The sequence below is a fragment of the Molothrus ater genome, chromosome 5 (genome assembly GCF_012460135.2).
Source record: "Molothrus ater isolate BHLD 08-10-18 breed brown headed cowbird chromosome 5, BPBGC_Mater_1.1, whole genome shotgun sequence".
Classification (NCBI taxonomy): Eukaryota; Metazoa; Chordata; class Aves; order Passeriformes; family Icteridae; genus Molothrus; species Molothrus ater.
The window spans coordinates 2,368,715-2,388,898 of NC_050482.2; the positions used below are offsets into that span (position 1 = coordinate 2,368,715).

At 46.0% G+C, this 20,184-nt stretch overlaps 1 protein-coding gene across 1 annotated transcript in view; it reads right to left on the reverse strand.

The window, feature by feature from the left end:
- The window catches only part of EXOC4 (exocyst complex component 4), a 362,041-nt gene extending 357,137 nt beyond the window's left edge, over positions 1 to 4,904 (reverse strand). Inside the window, exon 1 of the mRNA XM_036400734.2 lies at positions 4,815 to 4,904. Coding sequence (XP_036256627.1) covers positions 4,815 to 4,900 — 86 coding nt within the window. The 5' untranslated portion in view covers positions 4,901 to 4,904. The remainder of the gene's footprint in view (positions 1 to 4,814) is intronic.
- Between the last annotated feature and the right edge of the window lie 15,280 nt (positions 4,905 to 20,184).

Below are 20,184 nucleotides of genomic sequence, written 5' to 3' on the forward strand. Positions count from 1 at the left end.
AATTTCTGAAGTATTTTTCTCATTCAAGAACTGCTACCTTTATAACACTGGAAAACACCATTTGCAATAAAAGTGGTTTTAAGAGACCATTACAGAGCAGAATAACTCGAGTTTATTCCTTGTAGCAGCTATTTCTCAAATGCAAAAGCTCCATGTCCCTGTTCCTCACTCTCCATCACAAACTGGCAACTCAGCTCTACTGTTTTAGACACAGAAAAGACCAAATGCCAGGTCATTAGCAAAAATCCATTCAGCAAGTTCACTTATAATAAAAATAATGGCCACAAGCACTAAAGAAAAAAAATCCCACTTGTGAAAAATAAAGCATGGTCAAGGTTTTTTGCCTACAATCTCAACCTCTGCAGAGATCTGTTGGGTGCATCTGCTTCTGTGAAAGCTCAGCACAAAAATTTCACTGAGGTCTTATGGAGTCACTGTAAAGTTTGTTTTCCCCCAATTAAAGAAGCTATTAAAGGCCAGTTTTAAAAAATAGCAACCTTTAATTGGGAAGAAAACCACTCAACAATAAATAAAAAGCAGACACATTCACCAATTAAAAATCTGACAAGATCTCTCTGTCTTAAAAAAAAAAAAAAGCATTTGCTAAATGCCAGGTTGCTTCTTTCAGAATACAAAAGCTGCTTCAACCAGCTACCAACAAAACAAAAGGTTAAGAAAAATCAATATACAAACACGTGTTTGTCCTCTGAGTGATAAAAGAAAATATCGCCTGAGTTGTCCTCCAGCAGGAGACCCAAATTTGCTCCATTATCTGCATTGTTTTTAAAAAGCCATTGCCAAAGCCCCTGGGATCAGCAGGGAATCTCTGTGACAGCATCTTGACCTTACAAAGTACCTTTTATTGAAGGAAATTGAGGATTTTTCTCATCCACGAAGGAATGAGCAGGTTTTGGAGGTGGGTGTGCTGAGGAATGAGCAGAGTGCAGCAGCACAGGGATAGAAGCTGTAAAGCCCTGATATCCAATATCCACTCTGGAAGTCACAATCCTAGAAACTGTTTACTTGTAGCAAATAATGCTCATTTCTTCTCAGCTCTCTGAGGACAAGAACAAATTGAAGCTACTTCCAACAGCTGTAAAGGCACAGGGAAAAGAAGGAAAGGTCCCTGGAGCTGCAGCCAAAGTGGGAATTTAAGGGCAGACTTTGCAAACACTCATTAAGTTTCCCAGACATTCTTTATTTCCTAAAGATTTGTTGTTGTGGACAATCCCTTTATTTCTCTTTTGGGAGAAACAAGAGGGGAACTGGCCAAGAACTCAGTGTGACCCCAGCACTGCTGGGGGTGGAACTACACCTTCCTAAATCTGGGAGTTCCCTGGGAGCTTCTGGCTCTCATTATGGCATTGATCAGTCCTGTCCTGGGACAGCTGCACACTCCTGACAGTTCCAAATTACTCCATCCTCGAGGCTGCCTTTAGTCTCTGTTCTTGGCAACAACCAGAAAACCAAGGTGAATTCCATGAGTGCAGGAATCCTCCTACAGGAAACAACTCACAAAGAGCAAATGTGTTCCCTGACACAACAGGAAAAAGTGACACTTCAGAGGGACAGAAAGGAATCACAGGTGGGACTCTCTTTCCTGATGGGCTTTCCTTCATCTCAGAGCTTTCTGTATTCAGAGCTGCTGAAAAGCAGCACCACAGAGAGCAGGGATAACTTAAAATTCCCAAACCAGAGCCCATAAAATTCCATTTCTGACTGGATTTTAGTGCTGCTATGCAAGTTAAACGTGGTCATGGATCTTGCCCCAAACATTCTCCCTGGAAGTGAGGCACTTTCTCCTGGCAAGTCCAGTCACAGAACTACAAGAATCCCTAAACCTGGGATCACAGAAAAGGAAATTATTCAGTATCTTGTGAGTAAGAGCTGCTGAGCTCAAGTAAATATCAGAAATTATCCCTTCATTAACAGAATAATTTCTGTTTACAGAAAGCCTTTCAGCTTCACCCTTCAAAGCGTTTCACAGACAATATGAAGAGATTTTGCAGACCTAAACAATGTTTATTTTTTGGAAAACATCTCTGTCTTTGCTATAACCAAGTAAAACATCAATACTTAAAGAAGCTCCTCTGGTTTTGTTTGTTTACAGCAGAAAAACGCAGTCAAAGTTTTGCTGTTTTTCATCCACTGCTCCCTTTATGGACCTTTCACACAGCAACAAGGGAGAAATAAACAGCCTACATAAACAGGGACATGCAAGAGTAAAACCACAAGGATTGGCAGAAGCCTCTATTATGCATAAATGTTCTGGAAATAAAGCCATCAACAAAAGGAAACTCAGCCACATTTCAAACCAACAGCTCGCTGTTAAGATTTGTAATATTTTTCTGAAGCTGAGTAAAATTACATCTAAGCCACACAGGCTTAGATTTGTCTGCAGTGGTATTTTATGACCATGCAAGCCACTAAAAAATTCACCTGTTGCTTGGCAAGTGCATCCTCACCTGAGCTCCTACACAAAAACGACGTCTGGAGAAAAGTGATTTAAATTCCTTTTCACACCATTTGCTTTCTGCACTTGGTTAAGCCTAAGAAACATCAATATTATTACCACAACACTTTTTCCTTCCTCTGCAATCAGTTCTACCCTCAGGTTTTCATGGTCTGCCTCAACCTGCCACGTCAAGCTCTGCAGAGAATCTCTACATCCAACCCAAGTTCTAATTAAATTCTGGAAGTTTAGTTATCAGGCTGGTCTACTGAATAATTTTAATTTCATCAAGTGAATAACTCAATGTTGTGTCTAAAAACTGGTCCTAAACTAGCCAAGGTATCAGTGCCTGGAAGCCAAAGATTGCAAGACAAACATTTCTTTTATTTGGAGAACAGCGCACTGTGAGCTCACTCTTCTGGTTTTAAATGAATTTAATAAGCCTGGATTTATTAAAATACAGGTACAAAAGGAAGACCTTAAAATACTCTTGGAAATTACAGGAAACAGGGAAAAAAGATGATTACAACAAGAAATGCTGCACAACCAGTGCATGTTTATTATTCTTCCACAGACAGTGGCACCAGCTGTTTTTTTTTAATAGAACCAACATCTCCTTCAAGTTCTGCAAGATTTCAAAGGCCAGAGTGATGAAAAAATAATTTAATTTTGTCCTAAACATTATAATTTACAGAGGATATTTAAATCATAACTTTTCCTAGATACAGAACTAGTGCAACACTAACTTCTCCAAAGTAACAAAATGAATACAGCTTCTCTCCGAGACATTGGAGTAGGAGCCAAAGTTTGGGAGCTCATTACAACTGCCAGCATCCTGCTGGTGTGACTGCAGCTGCCCACACCCACTGTGTGAGAACATTCAAAACATGTGAGAACATTCAAAAAGCTTCAGTGTGGGCAATCAGCTGCCAATCCTCCGGGTTTAAGCAGCACAGAAGAGATTTACAAGCAGTTACAGAAAGTACTGGGGGGGAAACAGTGAATTTACTTCCAGGTCTATCACAGAACCATCCTCCAGCAGAACCAAGTTCAGGAATGTGAGCAGACAAAAATCAGTGGCTAAACAGGACTGGACACAACTTTATTTTCAATGCCCACAAGACGGACATGGAAGCAGCAGCACTTGGCCCACTCTGGCAGTCCCACACAGGATGGAGTCCCCCCACTGGACTTGCTGGTCCTCCAGATTTCCAGCCAGATGAATTTTACTCAGTTTGAAGGTGGGGGTCACTTATGGACCGCACAGCAATAACAAGACAGTGCCTTGGCCTTCATGAATGGCATTAAGCCATCAGTGAGTTTGAAAAAGATCTCCAAGACCATTGAGTCCAACCTGTGACAGAACCTCACCAGAGCACTGAGTGTCAAGTCCAGCATTTCTCCAAGACCTCCAAGGGGTGGGGGTCCACCACGGCTCCTGGAGTGACGGAGTCCCTACAGTGTTTGAAGACCATTCTTGTGTAGAAATTTCTCCTAAAATCCACTCTGAGGCCGTTCCCTCTCCTCCTGTCCCTGTTCCCTGGAGCACAGCCCGACCCCCCGGGCTGTCCCCTCCTGCCAGGGACTTGTGCAGAGCCACAAGGGCCCCCTAAGCCTCCTTTGCTCCAGGCTCAGCCCCTTCCCAGCTCCCTCAGCCCCTCCTGGTTCTCCAGACCCTTCCCAGCTCCCTCAGCCCCTCCTGGGGCTCCAGACCCTTCCCAGCTCCATCCCCTGGACGCTCTCCAGCCCCTCAATATCATCTAAGTCAAGGAGCCCAGAAGAGGACACAGCAGCCGAGGTGGGACCTCATCAATGCCCAGAACAGGTGAAAATAACTTCCCCGCTCCTGTGGTCACACAAACTCTGACACAGACCAAGTGCCACTGTCCTTCTTGCCCACCTGGGCTCGTGTTCAGCCGCTGTCAGGCAGCACCTCCAGGTCCTGTCCTGCTGCACAAACCTCCAGCCCCTCTGCCCCAAGCTGGAGCAGTGCCGGGGGTTCCTGTGGCCAAAACACAGCACCAGGCACTTGGCCTGGCTGAACCTCACCCCGCTGGTCTCAGCCCCTCCATCAGCCTGTCCAGATCCCTCTGACCCCAGCATGAAGCAAAACAGGAGGAAGAGCGCCGGGCAGGGAGGCAGGACAGCGGGACAGCCCTCAGGACAAGGCTTCCTCCAGCCCTGCAGCCTCCCCAGCGCTCCAGAGCCAGCAGGGTCCCAAGCCTGGGTTCACCCCATACCCAGGACAGACCCCACATCCCGGAAGCCCGAGCCGGGCAGGCCTCCCCAGCGCAGCAGAGCCCGCACCCGGCCCTGGGGCACCCTCAGAGGCCCGGAGGATGCAGAGCGGGGCCGCCCCTACCTGATAACCGAGATGAGCAGCCCCGAGGGGTCCTTGCTCCTGCCCACAGTGCTGCGGTACCTCCCAACCGCGTCGCCCGCCGCCATCTTGCACCCCCTCAAACACGGCGCAGACACACGTGCTAGCACGCCGCAGCCAATCATAAGCGAGGAGAGTGGGCTGCCACCCAATAGAAAGCGAGGAGGGCGGGGCACGCGACATCAAGGCGGGGTGCTCCGCCGCGGAGTCTTCTGGGAGTTGTAGTTTTTGTGGCGGCGGCGATACAGATTCCCACGCAAACCTTCGACAGGTGGTTAAAAATGAGTAAAAGGTTAAAAAATGATCGATCTGACAAGATACACCTGCAAAGACACCTGTGCCCAAAAGCCGTCATTCACTCTGGGAGAGGCAGGAAACGGGGTGGGGGTAATACGGCACCAAAGCATCCTCTCAGAGCCTTCACAGAGCAGGGTTGGTTGAACATTGAGGGATTTAAATGTTTAGAGTTAAAAGTGGGTAAAGTGCGTGAAGTATTTAAATTAACGTGTTCTACGAATTAGTAATGCTAAATACTCACAGTGTGTCATAGCCTGAACGAGTCTGATCACAAATACACCCACAAGAGTTGCTGACACTTCCCTGAATTTAATGTCCTTAAGCTATAATATTATCAAGAATAATTTCCCCCAGTTTTCCATGGGAAGGCAGTGAGGTGACCAGAAATGAGCCAGCACAGGTGGTCCTTGAAGTGAGCTCTGGAAGCAAACTGGAGCGTTTGGCACAGGAATTGTGGTTTTGGAGCAGATGGAGGTGATGGATTGGAATCTGTTCACAACCTCAAAAATGCTGCGACACCCAACCCTTGCTGTGTGAGTCTCTTCCAACACTGGATATTCTGTGATCCTACAATGCTGGCATTCCATGATACTGAACAGTAACCTCCTTGCCCACAGTCCTTGCTTTACCATGGACATGCTCCATCCCTTGCCACAGGATCACCTTTGGGAAAAGGAAAGGTGCATGTGACCCTGTCCAGGGCTGGAAATCCAAAGCTTGTTTTTCACCAAACATCAAACAAACCTCTCCCAAGAGCTGCCTCACTTTCCCCATTTCTAGGACACTTTCCCAGTCACATCCTTGTGTTAAAAAACACTGTACAAACCCCAGGCTTGTTGTTGCAGAGGCGGAATTCCTTAGGAAAGGCAGGAACAACCATCATTTGCATCACTTGGAGCTGCTGGGTGTTTTCTAACCCAGGTTCATTCCATCATGTCAAACACGCTGCTCTTCCAGAAGTGGTTTTACTGCCCAAAGCTGCACCTTAACGATTTAATTGCATGGAAATTGCTGAAATCTGTAGGTGAGTCAAGAGCACTCATTTATACGAGCTGTATTTGAAACACGAGGTAATTAGAAGCATGATAATTCCTTACTTACAAGGGGAAGAATTCCACAGTAGCTGTTGAGGAAGAGCCTCTATTTATTACAATCAACAGCTGTATCTGTGATCATTAGCAGAAGGGCAGAGTAAGAGCACGGGCACTTTAATTCTGAAATAAAAGATACTTTATTCCTGAATAAGCAATGTGTTTTCAGAACAGAAGAATTACTCCAAAGTAAAGTGATTTTTATCTCCAGGCAGGGTGTGCACTTCAGTGTGTTCCTGTGTAGCTGTTTTGCCACATTTCCCCTGTGCAGACGAGCTCTCAGCCCCACAATTTCCTATGCAGCGATGCCAAAATAAAAATCTCATTTTCTGTTTTTCTGAGCAGGTTTGCCAATGCCTTTGCCCAAGGACGGTGATTTGAATGGCAAGAGATTTGTGCACTGGCTGGAGGGAGTTTTTCCTCAAACTGCCGACTTGCCAATATTGTTTTTGTTAATTGGCAATTCCCATTGACTGCTCTGGACCAGCAGGGCCTGGAGCCTGCAGAGGGGGTGAAATCGATGGGTCCCACCTTTTCATCCCTGACAGCTGCAATAATCACCTCATTTAGGAGGAACTTCATCAGGACAAACAGCAGCAAATCTGCCTCAGAACTGTGACCCGGCTGCCTTTCAATCCTGGGCTCTAATTGCTAAACCACTGCCTGCTTTCATTGAGCAGCCCTTTCCCTTCACTCCTCACCCAAGCAAAGCCGCAGGTGGGAATTTATGTTTTCTTTAAATGAAAGGGGAGAAATCGACAGAGGCCTGGCTGGTGCAGCATGTGAAGGCTGAGGTCTCTCTTGATTAATAATATATGATAAAATGAGGCTGAAGTGTCTTGAGAACATAATTTTTCCTTACACAATTTACAATGAAGGGTTTCAATCTGAAACTGATGGAAGGATAAACAGACTAAAGAATTTTTTTTTCTTTTTCACATTCCTTTCACATAGTATTTTATTGCTCTGAGGTGTATCTGGTAAAATGGGTGGTTCCTGGATTACTGAAACCAAAGAAAGTCCAAACTGACAAACAAAATGCTCATGATGAGGAATGAATCCTTGTCACAACTTGTCAACAGAGATCAGATGAGCTCAGTAGAGGATCCCCCATTCAGAAGGGACTGGGAATCACAGATGGTTTCACTCATCCTTCCCATCCATCCTCCCTTCAATAATAAAAAAGGAAAGGAGGGGTGAGCTTGTACTGAGCTATTCCTCATCAGCTGGGCCATTTTCCCCCATAGTGCAGAGTTCTGCCAAAGAGAATTCTGAAGAGGCACAGGCAGAGCAGTTCTTTGGGAAATATGGTTTATTCCCTTGGGATGATGCCCTGAGAAGGCTGAGCTAGAGCAGAGGCTGGGCAGAGCTCCAGAATAAAGCAGGGATTCATTCCAAGGATCTCCTCCATGGATGCACCTTGGGCAGCACAAGAGCCCAGCCAGGGCTGCACCCAAGATGAACCAAAATGGCCCCAAAATGCACCAGCGCTCCCGGGGTCTCTCCCTGGGATCAGTTCTGCTCCATTTGCATCTTGCAGTTCATTGTCCCATTCCAGCTTCAGCCCCTGCAGTCCCACCCTGCTTGTTTTTCTCTCTGCAGCCCACGGGGTTTGTGCTCCTGGGCTGAGATTTGGGCCATTTGTCCTTGGTGCCCAGCTGCAGCAGGAATTGTTTTGTCTCCCTGCTCTGTGCACAGAGCTCACCATCCCATAATGTGAAGCTCAGAACTGCACACTAAACCAGCACAGAATGTGAAAAATATAAAAGCCAAACCCTGAGGCATCGTGGGAAGTGTTTTACAAATTCCACTGGCCAGAGTTCTGTTCCCCATGTGACTTGTGGGACACTAAGGGATTGCTTCCCTCCTTTCCTGAGGTAATTTCACCTGCAATCCCTTTCCACAGTTTATCCTCTGATATTTTCTAAGTGTTTCCTGGGAATTCTTGGGAATTCCTAACCCTAAGAGATTTAGGGCTGATGTACACATGGGGTCTCTCAACCACAGCTTTAGCATTTGAAAAAAATACCACAAATGCTTTGTTATTTCATTTCAAACATTAGTGAAAATGTCAGACCAAAGGGTTCAGCCCACACCACCTTCTTACAGGTGCAATTGCCCTGAGTGTAATGCTTTAATATTGGTTATAAAGAAATCCCCTTTGACTTCCAGCAGTGTAGATGGGAGCAGAGTGAAGGCCAGAATTTCCTTCTAAGCTGTAGGAGCAGTTCTGCCTGCAGAAAGTGAGCCTAATCTTGTTTGCATCTCTCAGTCAGTTTAATAAAAATGATTTTACCCTTCTTCAGGAGTTGGTCACCCCCACATCAGCTGCATTAAGCTGAAATTGGTGCATGGGTAAAGAATCAGGTTCCAGCCACTCTCTTCTTCCAAATAATTCTCGTTTTCTTATGAAGCTTTCCCGAGCTTTGCCAAACTGCCTGAGTCAAGAATAGAGTACAAGTGTGCTGAAACACCAGGATTTGGCTCTAGGATTAGTCACACATCTGGATGACCTTGTTATTCCTCTTTACCATTAAATAAGTGTGAACTAAAGCTGGTTTTATGTTGTTTTTTGGATTTTCTGCACAGCCACAATCAGTTTCTCTTTCCAGCACATAGCTGCCATCAATTCTTTTTGTCTCTGTGAATAAGGAGAAACTCCTGGGGCAGGAGAGAAGTTGCCTGGCTCAATGCTGGGAATCAAGGCAGAGATATGATTCAAATGTCTCCTTATTGTTTTTTGCCTCCTGACATTTCCCACATTGCACTGTGTTCTGCTGCTGCAGAAAAATAATAGCTAAGATTAAGTTAAGTGGAAAAATACTGCTGCTTTTCCAGTGTCAAAGCCACAGAACCTCTGGTAATGCAGTCCCTGAAGGAAAGCAGAGCAGGTGTGAGGCGTTCTCTTCACAGGCAGGTAAAATGCTGTAAGTGAGGATGTTCACCTCCTCTTAACCATTAAAAAAAAATCCAGTTATTTGGTTTATTTTTCCCCTTTATTTTACTTATCCTTACTAAGGGAATGCTGTTTTCACCATTGTCCAGAGGCATTTTCCAAGTCCTCAGGTTAATAGGTGCGGGCTGCTTGTTGGCTTCTTGAAATTAAAATCCTTAAGCCTTAATCTTCCCTTGGAACCATAAAAAACCTTGGGTATACAAGAAACATAGAAAACAACTCCCATTCCAACTCTCCCATGTTTAATTATAGCTTTTTCCCCCCTTCTGTAAAGAAGCTTTTAAATCCCACCCACAAACTTCTTCTTTTAACCCAGATCCATTATGTTCCTCATGACTTGAAGATTTGTTGGGCATCAGCTCTTGCCTCAGCTGATATCCAAGCCTAAATTCCTACAGTTTGGGGGAAAACAGGTGGCTGGATAGAAAAGAAAGTCCCAGAAGTCCTGCTGGCACTGAGCTGGAACCACTTGGATCATCTATCCCAGCAAATCAGTTTGGGAGGAAGAGTTAATGGATGCCCAACCCCAGGAAAAACCCTCAGATCAGAGCTCCACCTTCTTAAACCACAGGCAGCTGAGCACAACAAATGCTGGAGATAAGACTTCAGAAATTCCAGTGCTCACAGGAATATTTAATGCAGCTTTGGATATTTTCTGGTTTGTGTAAGTAGAAGCTCCAGGCAAGAGCAACAACAAGAACTTGAAGTGAAGTGAGTAAAACTCCCGGTAGCAGCAACGCGCTCTTGTATTTCCAGGGGAAGCAGCGGTGGTATCAATCCTCCTGAAATGAGACATCAGCCAGCCAATTTCAAGGCTTGTCTTGCAGAAAATGGGGCACAAGATGCAGCAGCTGAACAGTCCTGCTGGCCTCAAATTTAATTTGCTCCGAGGTGATATAAGAGCAGGATAATACGATGGTTGTTGTACTTCTAGAGAGATTTTGACAAAGTAAATCTATCACTGACAGGCACCACCACCCCTGTTTCACAGGAGGAACTGTGGCCCACAGATGCTAAAATCAAGCACACAACAACAGTCCCCACTTACCTGACAATCTCAAGGATTTGCTGTCAAGAGGGGAAGAAACTGGAATGATCTGTGCTCGGTCTGCAGTTCAACACAGGAATTTTGATGGATATTTAAAGGACCAATTGCCTGGTCAGGCTCTGCTCCCAGGGAACAAGTGATGGGATGAGAGGGAACAGCCTCAAGCTGCACCAGGGAACATTCAGTTTGGACATCAGGAGGAATTTTTTCATGGAAAGGGTTGTCAAGCATTGGAATGAGTGCTCAGGGAGGTGGTGGAGTCTCCATCCCTGGATGTGCCCAAGGAAGGCCTGGAGGTGGCACTCAGAGTGGGGAACAAGGTGGGGATCAGTCACAGGTTGGACTCCATGGTTTTAGAGGTCTTTCCCAACCCAAATGATTCTGTGATTTTACAGAGAAGTGCCTTTGAAAGGGCTTCCCACACTGCCGTTAGAATTCTGAACCACTGTTTGACCAGCACCTTCTTGTCCTTCATTTTCACTAAAAAATAAAAACCAGGCAGAAAAGGGTTGTTTTTGGGGGAGTTTCTTTAAGAAAAAGCCCTTCAGACCTTCTGTACTGTAATGTCCCACTCTGAGCTTCCACGATCCTGTGTCTGTCACATGTGGCTGATGGTTTTTGGGTCTGTTGCTTTTGATGGTGCCAGTTAAATTCACCCTGAGCACTGTTGTGATCCCTCCCCCTGCCCATGCCTGGGACAGCATGAGGTCAGGACGAGAGGAAACGGCCTCAAGTTGTGCCAGGGGAGGTTTATATTGGATATTAGGATTTTTTTTTTTTTCATGGGAAGATTGTGAAGAATTAGAGCAGGCTGCCCAGGGCAATGGTGGAGTGACCATCCCTGGAAATGTTCAAAAAATGTGAGAATGGGGAACTTGAGGGCACGGTTTAATGGGGAACATGGTGGTGCTGAGTTTACAGTTGGACTTGATGCTCTCAAAGATCTTTTCCAACCTTAACAATTCCATGATTTTATGTGCCCAGACTCAGCTCTTCAGCTTAGGTGATGGAGAAGGGTTTTACTTTCCCCCCACCCAAAAACTTTACGATGCATCACGTTGGAATGATTCCAGTTTGGTGGGGAAGATGAGCCCTGAACTGCCCTGACTCTCAGGCTGGGCAAATCTAAAATTTCTGGACAAACCCATCAGGCATCCTCAACCTGGAACCTGTTGAGCAGCAACCAATCTGCAAGAGGTCAGTGACAGCAATTCCCAAATATTTGATGGTGTGAAGGGTTTGTGGGCAGAGTGAGGATGCTCAGAGAGCTGCAGGCTTTGAAAGCCTTGTGATAAAGGGCCAAGTGAAGCACCAAATCCACAGGAACAGACTTAAATCAACTTTATTGCACAGCAGCGTTCTGTGGGCACTGAATAAGGCTGAAGACTGATGCCTTCAATTTATTCTGTCAGCAAGAAGGACAAAATCAGCAAGACAGATCCTTGCAGATGAACCCCATGACTCCTTCACCACTGCAGGGTTGGAGACACAGCAGACTGGGAGATTTTGGGTTGTTTCACCCATAATCTTTCAGTCACCAAAAGATCTGACAGTGCTTTAAAAGATGTCAGTGGAGCAGAGGTGACCTTTGAGGTCCACATGACCTTTGGAACACAAGAAAGATGAGTCTCTTGCGAGATTCCCTTGGAATTGCAGGAATTCAAGCTGTCAGGGCACCTGAAAAGTTCCCAGAGGTGGTGGTGTATCCAAATGATTCAGCAGAGGTTTTGTGATTCCCATTGAAAATCTGGTCAGGCAATAGTAAATGCTCAGCAAGAAAATGAAGTATTACCTGCTGTACATCTATAAAATGAAATGTAATGTGATAAAATGAACTAAAAGGTCTCCTCATCTCTGCATTAAAAACGGCATCGGTGTGACTGCTGTTGCTGTGTAACAATTCCCCTTCAGGAAAGGCAATTCCTACAATGTAGTATCATTTTTTTCCTTGTGATCTTTATGGGTTTGGGAAAGAAAAACATTTCAAGGAGTACCCAGCTGCAGGGGTCTGGTGAAAAATTAGATCAGCACAAGTAACAGGTATTTCCCACAAACTGAGAGGTGTCTGTCAGAGCAGGTGCTGGAGATGACTGGGCACTGAAGGACATTCAGCTGCTCCTTTTGCTGCCTTTCATCACCCCTTCACTGCCACCCTCCATTCCCCATCCTTCCCCAAATCATCTCCTGCTTCTCACTGTGTCCCCTCTTCCTTCATCTTCACATGTCTTCCACTAAACAGCACTGATATTTTTAAAATTGTAGTGGCACAACCTAAATTTGCAAATCACTGTGCTGCTGGTTCCTGTGTTAGATCTTTCTCCTCAACTCATGTGCCTCATCTATTTGAATTATAAACTCATCAGGGCAGAGGCCACATTTTAACTGTAGCATAGTGGAGATTTATGTAGCATAATTAAGCAGCATAATAAAATACACCTCAGTGAAGGCTGAAATGGAAATTGTGGAACCCACGTTGGTTTCATTGCTCTTAAAGTGAACATGTGATGACTTTTTTCTTACTTTCATAATTTAGGTGAAGGGACTTGATGCAGTGAAATTGTCACTGAGAAAGATCTGCTGGTGGGCTGCTCACCCAGTCATACCCTGTCCCAAAAGAAATTGTTCTTCTGACTGAAGTTGTGTCCCATGTGTCCTGTTTTACCTTCCTCAGGCCTTCAGCCATTTCCTGGGCCTGCAAGAGAACTGGAGAGGGACTTTGGACAGGGGTATGGAGTGTTAGAACAAGTGGGAATTGATTTACTCTGCCAGAGGGCAGGGATGGATGGGATATTGGGAGGGAATTCCTGGCTGGGCTGGGATTGCCAGAGCAGCTGGGGCTGCCCCTGGATCCCTGGAAGTGTCCAAGGCCAGGCTGGATGGGGCTTGGAGCAGCCTGGGGTGGTGGAAGATGTCTCTGCCCATGGTAGGGGGTGGCACTGGATGGGCTTTGAGGCCCCTTCCAAACCATTCCATGATTCTGTGATTTGGTGCCACTGTGGCAGAAGATCCCCAGACCTCTCCACCTTCTTCTGTCCCCTGTGCTTGTGACACCCTCATGAAACTGAGGTCAGCATCTTTCTTGTGTCGGGGGCTACGGAACCTGGAATGTGATAACAACAAATACCCATGCTAGATTTGTGCTCGCCTGAAATTCTCTGTACTGGCAGCAAGAGTCCCTCATGGATCACTGTTCCAGGGAGCAGAGTGGTCCCACCCAACTGTGCTCATGGCATTAAACAGGGCAGCCATGGATTCAGGCAGACAAGGAGAGTTGAGAAGTGCAGCACAGAGCACAGCCTTGGCTGTGTGCTTTTCACACCAAGGCAAAAAGGAACCGGAGGACATAAACACAGCCTCACTTTCATTTTTCCAAGGGAAGAAGCAATAAGTTTGTAGCCTTGGGTTATGAACTTCTCGGTCTCTCAATCACAGTCTTGGCAACCAGCTGTGGTCATTATGAGTTCAGTAAATTTTGGGAGCTTTGCAAAATGCTGCAGCCTCTTCAGCAAGAAGCTGTTTGTCTGAAGTGGGTTTAGTTCAGTGAGTGCAGACATTGCAGGAAAAGCCATGGGGGTAGAGATGCTCCTTAGTGTATTTTTTCAAAGTTAATGCTCCCCTGCTTCCATGGAATAAGAAGGGGCTGGAATATCTATGAGAACTTTATTCCCACCACAGCTGGAAATATAAATCAACATGCTGCAGAAGGAAAACAAAATCCAGAGATTATTTTCCCTTGTTTGGGTTCGTTCTTTCCACAGTGTCTCCACGTGCTCAGCTCTCCCTGAGCTGGGAGAGAGCAGGGAATACACAGAGGAGCCTGGAGCCACCAAGGATCACAGCAAAGGGAGCAGCTGGGCTGGAACCTCTGGGTCCAGCTCTCTCCTCTGGAAGGTGTCCATGACAATGGATCTTGGGAATGCAGCAAAATTCTTTTTTTTTTTAAATCCCTGCATATGGTGGTGTTCACAGGGGGTCCCAAGATGAGGGAAGAGACGAGAATCTTGACTCCATGTTTCAAGAGGCTGATTTATTATTTTATGATATATATTATATTAAAAATAAATTATATACTAAAACTGTACTAAAAGAATAGAAGAAAGGATTTCATCAGAAGGCTAGCAAGCAATAGAAAGGAATATGGAATGATAATAAAATCTTGTGACTGACAGTCTGAGACAGCTGGACTGTGATTGGCCATTAATTAGAAACAATCAACATGGACCAATCACAGATGCACCTGTTGCATTCCACAGCAGCAGGTAATTATTGTTTTTCTTTTCCTCTGAGGCCTCTCAGCTTCTCAAGATTAAAATCCTGGCAAAGGGATTTTTCAGAAAATATCATGGCTACACCTGCAGGCTCTCTAAATGCCAACATTTTCACCAATAACCATCCCTTGAGACAGAAAGTTTTCATTCTGCTACTCAGAAGCCTCTTTACCCCAGCAGAGCTGCTCACTGCCCTTGTTCTCAGCCAGAATGAGGCAAGTCCTGTCCCCCACTTCAAAAAATCTGATTTTGTCACGTTTTTCTCATCCAATAGACACAAAGATAACACAGCTCACTGTCTGAACCCCTGTCACAGGAAGGAGTGGCCTCCTGTGGTGGGATTAGAGCACTCATCCAACCTTGAGCAGTTCTTCACCCCTCCCCTTTTGGGGACCACACAACCCCACACTGAAATCAGTAAGGCTCCTGCAGTCCCAGGCTGAAGTTCTTCAAATTGCAAAACCCACGCAAAAGGTGAAAATGAGCAAAACAAATTTTAAAAAATGAAAGAAAAATTTGAGGTCTGGCATTAAGCCAGGTAAAATTGAAGTGTTTCAAACTCATGCAGGTATCCAAGGAAAGGGGAAACAATTCAGGCTGAGAATGAGGGGTGCAGAAAGCCCTGATTAGGAGAGTGGCACCATGGGCCTGATGAAGAAATGAGAGGGGACAGCTTGGAGTTAAACATCAAAGTACAGACAGGTGAGATTATAACAGAATGAAAGCCAAGCATGGACTAATGTTCTGCTGGGAATTGTTCTACTGTGCTTCAAGGAGCAAATTTCCCATTGTCTCTGCTTGAAAATCCTCTGTGCAAAGAAGACCTTTGGCAACTCGGACCTGGGTTTGGCATAGCAAAACAACATTAATCCTCAGCAATTACAAAGTGTTTTCAGGCTGACCTTCTCCTGCCACATGGAAGCCGGGCAGGAGGAAGAGCCAGAGGTTTGGAATGTGTCTCTGAGGCTTGGATCATAATGAAAACATTCATGCTGCAATCAGAGAGTGGCTGCAGACCATGTGGATGTGCCTGGGAGAGCTTTAAAAGCTGTTTGGGGAGGCAGAGAGAAGGGCAGCATCCACAATGTGATGCTCAGAGCCAGCTGCAAGCCCTGCCTGAGACACAGCAGAAATGAGTGTTTAGCTCAGCATCCCTCTAATTAGTGCTACTGGTAATTGGCTCTATGGGTTAAAACTGGAGCCTGGCAGCTGGGCTTCTTTGAAGGTCATGACCCAGGTGAACCCAAAAATCAGCTGGCAGCAAAAAGTGGGGTCCTTAGCTGGAGGTATCCACGTGTGGTTGCACGTCCCAGGACACACTGGCCCATGTGGCCACTTGAGCTGCCTCAAGTGGCCTGAGGTGTGGGAACCTTTGGAGAAGAGATGGATCCACAAAAACGCTGGGATCAGCAAGTTAGGACAAGTGCTTGGCTGGTTTAGTGAGGAAGAAGGGAGATTGTGATGTAGGGAAAGACTCAGCCTGGATTCTGGAATGTTCCATGGATCATTCCCTGTGATTCTGGAATGCTCCATGGATCATTCCCTGCTGTGTTGAGGGAAAGAGCCAGCAGCCATTCCAGGAGACCCAACTCTCATCTTTTAGGACTTGGCTTAGCCTTCCTCCCAGTGACTGGCCAAGAACCAATGGGAATGGGAATGGGGCTCTGTGGGGCAGGGGAACACATGGCAGAGTGAGATTTCTTAGGGCAGTTTGAGTTATTAAGGAGTATCTCCAACAACAAGTGGCTGTGTTCCTCTCCCACCTTCCTTCTACTCACTTCCAGATGGGTAGCTCAAGAAATTCCTGTGTTTTCCTTATTGTCAGCACTGGGTGGTGAATCAGGAGAAAGTTCCCTGGAGCATTTGCCCAGCTACTCACCGCACTCAGGTCCCAAAATGACTTGGGCCAACAGAGGGAATTCAGGATTTTAATGAGCTATCAGATCCTGAGGTTGTAGTAGAACTACACCAGCAGCAAATCCTATTTGCTGTCCCATTCCATGCTCGAGGGTGCTGACACACTGCTCACTTCTACTGGAGAAAAGTCTTTTTGTGCTGAGAATAATGAATGGCCTGAGCCAGAGTGTGGCCAGATGGTCCCAATCAGCAGTTGTTTATAGCCAGACCTGGGAGAACAGGTCAGGCAAACCCCCTGACCCTAATGCTGTCTGTAGAAAAATAATCAATTTACAAGGCCAGGCAGAGCGACCTGTGAGCCCTGTTTGTTGATCCAAGACATAACGGCTCAATAGCTTTAATTATTAAAGCCAGAACAGACAACCATTGATCCTCCCATTTAGTGCCATCTCTGCAGCCTCAGGGCCAGGGATTTAGAGCAGGGGAATTTGCAGGGAAAGAGAGAGAACCAACTTTGAAAGGCTGATCCACTGGATCACCAAAATTTTGGACCCTGATTTTGAAATCTGGCTCCCACCTGTCCATCCATTCCAGTACCTCAGAGCAACCAAGTGATGACCCTTCCCTGAGAACACAAGTTCCTACTTTTCAGCTTAACAAGGCATTGAAAAAGTCATTTATAGAGTTGACCCAGATCATCTTTTCTCTCCAACAGTTCACAAAGCAATCGGTGTAAAGGACATTAATCAAGTTGGCGCCAAGAGGTAATTGAAGACAGTAATTACTCAGTTTTTATAGAGCTGGAAATGTAATAAGGATTTTAAGAAAGTAATAAGTGAAGCTTTCTGCTGAGAGATCCCCTGGTGCACACAGTTTAGCCAAGGGCCCATCTTTTTGAAAATACATTTTCGTGTAGTTATTACATCACTGTCTTGCTGGGACATCTCTCCTGAGCTTTTGTAAATGTAATGGGCTTTGCTGAATCTGAATCCATCATCTCTGCATCCCGAATTTCCGTGGCAGATTGACACCTCTAATGCAGCAATAATGCAGGAAGCAGCAAACACACATTTTTGTGCTTTACCTTCTCCCAGCTCCTGCCTTCCCTGCTCCAACCTGGTGGACTTCTGTCAGGCACCCAATTTTTCGCTCTGCTTTGGAAGCCATGACAAAAAGGATCTGATTAAATTTCCCAAAGGCACATTCAGCTCATGCAGCAGCTCCGAGGCTTTTTGTGGTCAGAAGTGGAGGCAAATTTTCCTGGCAGGCTCAAAGGCCATTTCATCTGCTTCAATCACAAGATTCCTCAACAGAAAGAAAAACTTGGATGAAACGGGAAATTTACCTTCACTTAAACCTGATGAAAACTGACAAAAACTCCTTGTTTATGCAGAATACCCCGAGTTCAGCGAGATGCTGGTCCAGTCATTCCCTGATTTCTCAGTCAATTTTGGGACCCATGCCACTCCTGAGTCCTCTCCTTACCTGGTATTGGTTCCTTACGGGCTCTGAAGCACAAACCTAAACTGCTCCATGCCTTTGTTTCTCCACCTTTGCTTACTTTGCTCTGAATTCCATCCTTAATTCTTTGGAAATTGAATCCCTGCTTGCTGGGCACCCCTTCTGTCTAGACTTGTCCCTGGAGTTACTGATGGGGACTGTAAACTCTTCAAGGCAAACAGCAAATACACTCTAATTTGCATATTTGCAAATTGGTTTGCACAGCGTGGTGGCACAAGCAGGTGCTGCTGGAATAGGAAGCCTCAGTCTTGGCTAAATGGGTTAATTAGGGGGAGGTGACAAAAAGCTGAGGGGATGTCCCAGGCCCACACACTCAACCTCAAAATTTCTACCACATTTGCTACTAGGGCTTGACATGACCCTGGTTCTTTTAAAATTATTTTAACATAAGTTCCAGCTACATCTGCATTCAAACACTCTGGGCTGGGAGCACACATTCCATCACTCCAGCAGGTAGCTGCAAGAGGAAAGCTCAAGTTGAAGAATTATTTGGGATATGTCTGGTTCTGGCTCTCCTCCAAGGGCAGGCAGCTCATTACTAGCAAGGCACTTCTGTCCTACAGGGTTTTGTGGCTTTCTGGCTCTGATCTTTGATGAAATTTCATTTCGTGACAGGTCTATTCACAATATCTCCTCCCTAACAAGGACCACTCCCTCTGGAGGGAGAAATCTTCCGTGATGTTGCTGGGATGGGATCCACCTGGCTCTGCTTCAACCTCTCCCCTGCCTTGCAGCCAGCAAAGTCCTCTGAAGCTCCAGGAGGAAAAAACTGAGCTTGAATTAATCACCTGTGGTTCTAGATGCATTTGCTGCATTGCACAACTCATCTCTGCATTCACTTGTTGGTCTCATTAGGTTTGATTAAAATTTGGTAGAGGAGTCTAGGACCTTCCAGTGACCCATTGTGGTGTCTGCTGGAAATTTATTCAGGTCAATTAGACATCTGCCACGTTCAGCCTCAAAGGCCGTGACACATGTTTGCTCAACAGGGTATGGCAACAAGGAGAAATTGAATTTGCATGCCGAGCAAGGTGCCACGACGGTGTATCAATATCGGTTTTTAATGAGATGTGCTGGCTTTCACAGGCAGCAAAAAGTGTAAATTTATGCTAAAGTGTCAACAAATGCCAGTCAAAGGAATCTCTGTGTGGTGCCTGAATGCAACAGACACAGAGGGATAGGAGGAGTCATTTGGATCAGCTTGTGGACTCCAGGAATTGAATCAACTTGGATTTATTTGGCTGCACTTGCACAAGGTAAAATCCCCTCAAAACCTGGGGGGCTGTTTTGAGCCCCTTGTGACCAGAAAGCCACTGAGGGGCTGGAGCATGTCCAGGGAAGGGTCTGGAGCCCCAGGAGGGGCTGAGGGAGCTGGGCAGGGTCTGGAGCCCCAGGAGGGGCTGAGGGAGCTGGGCAGGGGCTGAGCCTGGAGCAAAGGAGGCTCAGGGGGCCCTTGTGGCTCTGCACAAGTCCCTGCCAGGAGGGCACAGCCGGGAACAGGGACAGGAGCAGAGGGAATGGCCTCAGGCTGGACCAGGGCAGGTTTAGGTTGGACATTAGGAAAGATTTCATCCCTGAAAGGATTGTCCAGCCCTGGCACAGCTGCCCAGGCAGTGGTGGAGTCCCCATCCCTTTAAGTGTTCAAAAAAACCACAGAAGTGGCACTTTGTGATATGGTTTCGTGGGCATTCAAGTGAAGGTTGGACTTGATGATCTTTTGAAGAGGGTGATGATTGATCATTTGAAGACCTCTTGAAGGTCTTTTCCAGCCTTACTAATTCCATGGTTCTGACTTTCCCAAGCCAAGGGTAGTTGCAGAGCCGGGAAGGGAATCCGGAATTCCTGAGTGTCCGATGACACCAGACTAACAGAGACCCTCCCACTTACTGCCATGTGTAAAGTGAGTGCAAACACAGACACAGCCTGCAGCCAGGCATGTTCAAATGTAAAAATGTGTCACTTATTAATGCAGCTCCCTCCAAAACACATGGCTGGTTCACTCAAAGAATCCCAGAATATTTTGGGGCGAGAGACCTTAAAGATCATCTCATTCCAACCCCCTGCCATGGGCAGGGACACCTTCCACCAGACCAGGCTGCTCAAATACTGAATTTTGGGCACTCAGGATACTGACCAGAGGCCACTGATTGATTTGAATGTTTCCTTTATTTCCAATTTCTTTGGTCTAAAAAGTAACTTCACCAGTTTAGCTGAGTAGCTGCTCCCTGCCAGTTGTCCCAAATGGAGAGTATTGTACACATTTTCCATAATTAGCTAATTTAACCAGCTAATTTAACATCAGTAGCAAATCTGT